At 35.7% G+C, this 6,904-nt stretch overlaps 1 protein-coding gene across 1 annotated transcript; it reads right to left on the bottom strand.

Moving 5' to 3' along the window:
• Positions 1-538: 538 nt before the first annotated feature.
• Positions 539-6,179, bottom strand: LOC122291248 (asparagine--tRNA ligase, cytoplasmic 2-like). Its single transcript, XM_043098904.1, has 8 exons — positions 5,488-6,179; positions 4,112-4,348; positions 3,008-3,586; positions 2,473-2,658; positions 2,308-2,372; positions 2,092-2,221; positions 1,934-1,992; positions 539-1,206 (listed from the first exon to the last, which is right to left on the bottom strand). The coding sequence occupies exons 1-8, from the start codon at positions 5,881-5,883 to the stop codon at positions 1,023-1,025; spliced, it is 1,836 nt and encodes a 611-aa protein (XP_042954838.1). The 5' UTR covers positions 5,884-6,179; the 3' UTR covers positions 539-1,022.
• Between the last annotated feature and the right edge of the window lie 725 nt (positions 6,180-6,904).

The raw sequence follows: 6,904 nt of genomic DNA on the forward strand, positions 1-6,904 counted from the left end.
TCTGCTCTTATCATAAGATTAACATTCTCAGAAAAGTAAATGGGAGGCTGAGACACGAATTGTTCATGATTCAAATATGGAACATTGATGGAAGGAAACTATTTAGCCATAATATTGTTATGGATAACAAATGCAAGATTAAAAAATAATGTGAGGATTTCTTCTCTCGCGAATATCCTTCTCTCTTGACTTTCTGATGAGAAAGGATAATTCTTTAAATAGAAATTCAAAGTTTTTAAAAAAATCTTCATAATGTCTCAATTGACACAACATCTCCAATGGACAAATTTAAATTTCTTAGCCTTGAAGCGTTTGTCTGGCCTAAACAACTCCATAAAAGTAGTGAATATCCTGTAATACTTGTTTGGCCTAAATGGCTTCAGAAGAATAATGAATATTTCGCCAAAATTATGTTATAAATATGAACTCTAGAAGAGCACAACTCTAAAAGAATAATGAATTTAATGTTAAAATGATCTTGAATTAATATGACGAATTTGTTCACCAAAATATTACTAACTATATCATTTAAAGAGTTGGTACACCAATTGGGATACATCAATGCAAAGATATTTCACCATAAAAACATTGAAGCTCTACATATATTTGATGGGGAGAAAATAATCAGACAGACTGTACCATTTTTCTTTCGTTAAGATTTTATCCTACGGAATTTTCCTTTGCGGTGGGACAATCTTAAAAGCATTCCAAGAAACACAATAATACTGTTCTATTTAAAAAAGTAAATAAATATGAAATTTATATAAAAAATTAATTTTTTAATAATAAATTTTATTTATTTTTAAATAACTATACGACACACATACGTAGATTATGATTATAAGTAGGATTTTTTTTATTGGTTAAAATCTTATATAAGTACGTAGTAAAAAAAAAAAAAACAAACAAACAAGTTGAGGACAAATTAATCCTTCCTAAATCCGAGATCACTGAATTAAATGTTAGGGCAGTTTGACGCGGAGCCTCTTCAGTTCTGAAGTGAAGTTTTCGCCAAAACCCGATTAGTTGTCGGCTCGGGCATAGCTTCTGGGAAAAGGGATAACATCTCTAGCATCACGCAGCCCAGTGGTGAATAGAATCATTTGGTCCAACCCAAGACTGAATCCAGAGTGCTCGACTGTTCCATGCCTGCGAAGATCTAAGTACCACTCGTACTGCTCTCTTGGCAACCCCAATTCCTTTATTCTGTAAGCAGATACAGCGAAAATAGAAGTTAATGTTAGCAGTTTGATGAGAAAACAGGTACAAGTTTGAGGCCATAAGACTGCGTCGCCATAAATATTAGCCACAAATTGAACCAAGGCAACACAAGTGTCGTCGATAAGGATTTGTTTTCAGTCCAGTGATACTTTCATTTCAGTTGTTTATCCTGAATTTCTTGTTAGTTCGTCCATGCTACAAACAAAAGCATTCTCTGTGTATAAAGTACATAAAGAATTTGGATCATGGTAGCTGCCTTTGAAACTGGGGATTTTCAGCATTAAACCTCTTGATTTTAAAAGCCATTGAACATGAATCTTGAATACTGTGAAGCCAAATGCAAATCCCATTTGATCAAGGTGAAGGTTCTACAACTTATCCATGGTATTAACTACCAAATACCCATAATCCAATTTTAATTTATAGATACACATACAAGGGCCTCCAGCACAATAGCCAGGGAACGAGGCAAATCGAAGGTAAGTGTGCTCTTTAATTAGGAATAATTTTACTTAGCATCCCACACACCACACTTCTTTTAATTTTTTTTTTTCTTTTTCTCATAACAAATATGTGGTGAATGAATGATGAGTAAAATAATTCAATTAGTTTAATCAGAATAAAATAAAATAATTTAAATATGTATGGTGAATGGTGAGATGATGAGTAGTATAATACCCTAAAAAATGGCTAGGGATAAAAATTTCGTTACCTTGAACTTAATATATCCAAACGCTCCTCATTTTGGCTACCTGAAATTAACGTTCTAGCCTGCAAAAAGGAAAATCATCCAGCTTTACGAGGAAACCTTACTGAAATACATTTCACCGTATAAAAAATACCAAAAAGCTCGACTAATACTGAGCCCACCTTTGGTACAACCAGATCAAATGCAGCAACAGTTTTTCCATCATCATTCAAGCGTGCATAAAATGGCTTAACTTCTTTTGGATAATTGTATATCATTACAGGTTTCTTATGGATCTCCTCTACCAAATAACTGTAATAGCATCATAATGAGACGGTAAGCGCTTAAAATAGTAAGAGGCTTCGTACCTTTCAGACATGCAAGAAAAATAGGCAAACCTTAGATGCTCTGGTGTGAGAGCAGACCCCCACTTAAGTTCTATTTCAAACTTCTTATCTTCAACCTGGGAGGAAATGCTCAAAAACATTTATAAGGTGAAAAACGATCGAGGTGAAAAGGATCATCAAAATTATATGTCCAAGGAACTTTATTACAGTATATACCTTTCCTAAAACATCTACTGCTTCAGCATAGGAAATCTTTTCAACTATATCGGATATCAATGACTGAAGTCGATCAATGCAGGTTTTGTCAATTCGTTTTGAAACAAATTTCATATCTTCGGGACAATTATCCAAAACCCATTTGCAGAGGAACTTGAAAAAGTCATCTGCACAGCTCATGGCATCCTGAAAATTCCGGAAATACCAACTGTCAGAAAAAAGTCCATCCATAATAAATGAATGGATCTAAAGCCATCTGGCAGTATAAATGAAGGTAGACAGAATAATTCGAATTTATCATGCTTCCAATTTCAATTTCACAGATCTAAAGCCATCTGGCAGTAAATCTAAAGGTCCTCTGCTTCTATAAAAAGAAAATATATATTTCTAGTAAGGATGCACTCAATAAACTTTCAATAAAGTTGCTTGCTGTGATCTGCAAACTAGAATTGATATGCAAACTGACACCATGGTTAAAAGGTATGTCATGTGATAAAGAGGACCTCTTCAAAATGACAGAGAAAATGAGCCTTACCTCTAACCGTGAAAATGCCATTTCAATCTCAATCACTGACCTCTCTGCCACATTTCCGGCACAATCTGCCCGAAATCTTGGTCCAACTGAGTAAACATTTCCAAGGGCACATGCATAGCTCTCCAGGTGTAGGCGACCAGAAACAGTCAGATAAGCTTGGCAGGAGAAGAAATCTTCAGAAAGGTTTAATTTAATGGCCTTTGGTGAAGTTTCGGGTTTTGATTTTTCTCTTGCTTCGAACTGTGATGCTAGTTCATTTGTTTTCTTTAAGTCTACAAGTGCGGCAGCCAGCGCTTCCTTATTGCTTCCACTCCTCTTCAGTTCTTCAACTAGCATAGTTTTCTCCTTTGCAGCAGACTTGATGACTTCAAGGCTAGCACCTTCAGTTCCCATAACGGTATTTGGCTTCTCCGTTTTATCTACTTTGTCAATGAGTGTTGTCACCTGGAATTTTTCAGTGAATCCTTCACAATCTGTGGTCGTGATAACAGGAGCATGCATGTGAAGGAACCCTTGGTTGCGGAAGAATATGTGAGTTGCGATAGTCAGATCATTACTGATTCTTGTAACAGATGCCACCTATATGATGAGGAACGTAGTCAAAATGTGCATAAACATCCAATTACTACAATTATAGTAACAAAAAGAGACGTGTTCGAAACTTCTATTAAGGTTAGAATTTGTTATGGTAAAACTAGCAAGCTGTACTTCTGAAAATCTTGCATGATACAAAGTAAGTTATATTTCCAATATGTTGCATAGAAATCATTCTAGAATTCCCTTCAAACATGTAGAACTAGTGGAAACATATTTCGGCAATGTGTAATACAGCAAACTTATGGCATACTTCCCCCTAAATTATTTGATGTTGCTGATAGTTGTCTATATTATGGTCCTGATGTCTGTACGTACCTGGATCCATATTGGTAAGACAATTTGTAAACATAAAAGTACTCCCCCCATAGTAGAAAGGATGAATAAACAAGTTAAAATTGGACTACTTCTAAAACTTTCCTGGTACTGCGGATGATAGCATCTAAAAGACAATACAATGAGATATCCAGGAAGGACTACAATAACATAGCAATGGTATTTTCAATTTACCGTAGTAGTCCGAGGTCGAAACTGGGAATAATCCCTCAACCTTTCAATTGGTAACTTTTTCATTGATAACGGATACTTGTCATGTTCCACTGTCCCTATATAAAGAATTTTCTCTGCTTTAAGCTCGATTACATGTTTTCCCTCTACTGATGGCTTCCCCAATAAACCTTCCACCAGTATACAGGTTCCAATATGCAGGAGCTGGCTGAGGGGAGCTATAGATTCTTCTACAACAACCTGAGAGATTTTAGTTCCAGTCAGATCAGAGATTATACTATAATTTCTAAGAGCCAGTATCATGATTCAAATAAAGTAAGCTAAGCTTAATTCTAAGTAGTTGGATGCAGCTACATTGATACTCTGCCACTTTGTCCTATCTATCGTATTGAAATAAATAAATTATTTAGCATGCATTACGATAATCTGCCTCCAGCAAAGGACAGAATACTCAATCCCCCCAAAAACTTGAAAGAAAAAGGAAAGATTGGAATTTAGGCCTTGTTTACTTTCACAAAACTCTCATCTCATCTCATCTTAATTATTATAATTTTTTCAAATTACTATACAAAATAAAATAAATAATTTAACTTTTTTAAATTTCAATATAATTTTTTAAAATTTTAATATAAAAATAATATATTCTAATAATACGTAAATGACTTTTTGGTGCTTTGGCTGAGAGTCTGAGACCCTGGGTATGACATTAGCCGAGAGTAATGTCGCATCTTCTATTTTCCACACAGAGGTAAGTGTATTGTTCTTCATTAGCTCATTTATTACATGTACTGTCTTCGAATCACACCATGGGTTTTTTTTTTAGTCAATCACACCATGGGTTTAGACGCGTGAAAAGTTCACAGGATACAGTTCACCATAATTAAAAAAAATTAATCATTTCATATCGTTGGGTGCTTAAAAATTTCTCAGTTTTCATCTATGCATCTTTTAAGCAACCAAAAAAAAAAAAAGAATTTCTGAAAAATACTTCGTCTTTTTATAAGTCTAAATTTTTATAACCAAAAAAAAAACAACTAAAACTACTTTCACAAAATCCCTGATAAAACACGTCTCACAACAATATTGTTTCCAACCAAATTTCCAGTGTATCTCACCACTCTCTTATTAACAAAAACACACATCTCAAAACCTTTTTCTTCTCAAACATGTTTTCTACTTTGCACACCATCAAAAACACAACTCTTTTTCTCAATAATTACAAAGTTCTAAAAAATAAAAACTCATATTCAAAAAAGCATTCACAGTATCACATGAAACTAATCATAAGCATTCACAGGTATCATATCACAGCAAACGGGGAAAAACTTGTTTATATGCATACACTATCTTAGGAAAAGAGAACCAATTGAAGTACTTACCTGAAGACTTGCAACACATGAACCATCACTAACTTGCAAGAAAGCAATCAAGGACGGTGGCGGGGGCGGGGGTGGGGGTGGGGGTGGGGGAGTGGGGCGAGGTGAACTCGATTGGTTGGACGGTAAAAAAGGCTCCAGAAGAATTTCCCACCAGCTCAATTTTTTCGGCGGCGGCGGCGGTGGCGGTGGAGGTGGCGGAGGCGGAGGCGGCGGCGGCAAAGGCTCCTTCGTGACCTCCTTGGAAGCCTTCACCCACCCTCCTATCACAACTCTCACACCAACCAGTTCCAGTCCGCTATCACTACGTTCCAATATAGTTTTCAAGACCACCCGGTTCGAGTACTTCGAACGAGTCACCCCCACCGGCATGGGATTCCCCGGTTGTTCCGTGGTCATTCTGAGGTGTAAAGAGAGAAAAACAAAGAAGCAGAAGAATACGGTCGGGAGGTTTCGGGAGCTGAGGTTTGTGTGTTGGATGAGACATGGTTGATGGTGATATAGAGGAGAGGCTGGATGCTTTGCTTGGGCAATGATGCCGAGGAGGGAGAGATCGAGGGAGAAGGAAAGGGATAGTTTCCCAGTTTTGATTTCGACAACGTAGGAGGAAGAGAGACGGAGAGATTGGTGGAAGGCAAAGATTGGTTTGGTATTCTTCGAAGGTTGGGCATTCGCGGCAGACTGTTCCAACTCCCAACGTCAAAAGTGTTTATCAACCAAAGTACTTTACCGTACGTTGCCTAGGCTGCATCGGTCCATTGTTTTTTTTATTATTTTTTTATTAATTTAACGTGGCATAGAAGGTATAGTATCAACAATGAAGGACGAATGAAATTAAAAAATTATAAAGTTCATTAACTTCATTCCTTAGGAAACACTTTGAAGATAGCTCGAATACGTATATAGTAACATTTGAAGCATAACACTTTGTAATCATCTTCAATAAAAATATTAAAAAAATCTAGTTGCAAGCATAACTATGTATTAATATGTATACCAATCTAATATAATTGGTCAAAAAGTAAATTTTATTAAAAATAGTGTTAATTTAAATTTTAAATATGAAAAAATCAGTACTGGTATGCAGATTAGTACACGACTTTACTTGTATATAGCAAAACTCAAATATTAATATATCTGCCAAATTAATTATTATTAATTATTGATTTAACTATTTATCATGTTAACAATATTGTTGCACCAGCTCTGCTAGGGACAAGCGGGGTCTGCAAGTGGGGAGTAATCAATTGTACGTAAGTGCTCATATGGAAAAAAAATAAAAATAAAACAAAAGTCAGGACTTTCTCACTCTCTCTCCTTTCGATTTTGCGTGGGTTTTCTTGCCATCTCTTTCTTAGCTTTCTCTTGATTAGAAATGGTGAGAAACGTTAAAAATGCAACCAATGGAGTTTAGATCTTT

The sequence above is a fragment of the Carya illinoinensis genome, chromosome 13 (assembly GCF_018687715.1).
Source record: "Carya illinoinensis cultivar Pawnee chromosome 13, C.illinoinensisPawnee_v1, whole genome shotgun sequence".
Taxonomy (NCBI): Eukaryota; Viridiplantae; Streptophyta; class Magnoliopsida; order Fagales; family Juglandaceae; genus Carya; species Carya illinoinensis.

What these genes read in the sequence shown, in the direction of transcription:
- LOC122291248 (XM_043098904.1), bottom strand. Translation starts at nt 5,883, where the DNA reads ATGACCACGGAACAACCGGGGAATCCCATGCCGGTGGGGGTGACTCGT. An exon ending in CATGTGTTGCAAGTCTTCAG is followed by an intron (nt 4,349 to 5,487) that starts GTAAGTACTTCA and finishes AAAATCTCTCAG; the next exon opens with GTTGTTGTAGAAGAATCTAT. An exon ending in TTGGATATATTAAGTTCAAG is followed by an intron (nt 1,207 to 1,933) that starts GTAACGAAATTT and finishes ATCTGCTTACAG; the next exon opens with AATAAAGGAATTGGGGTTGC.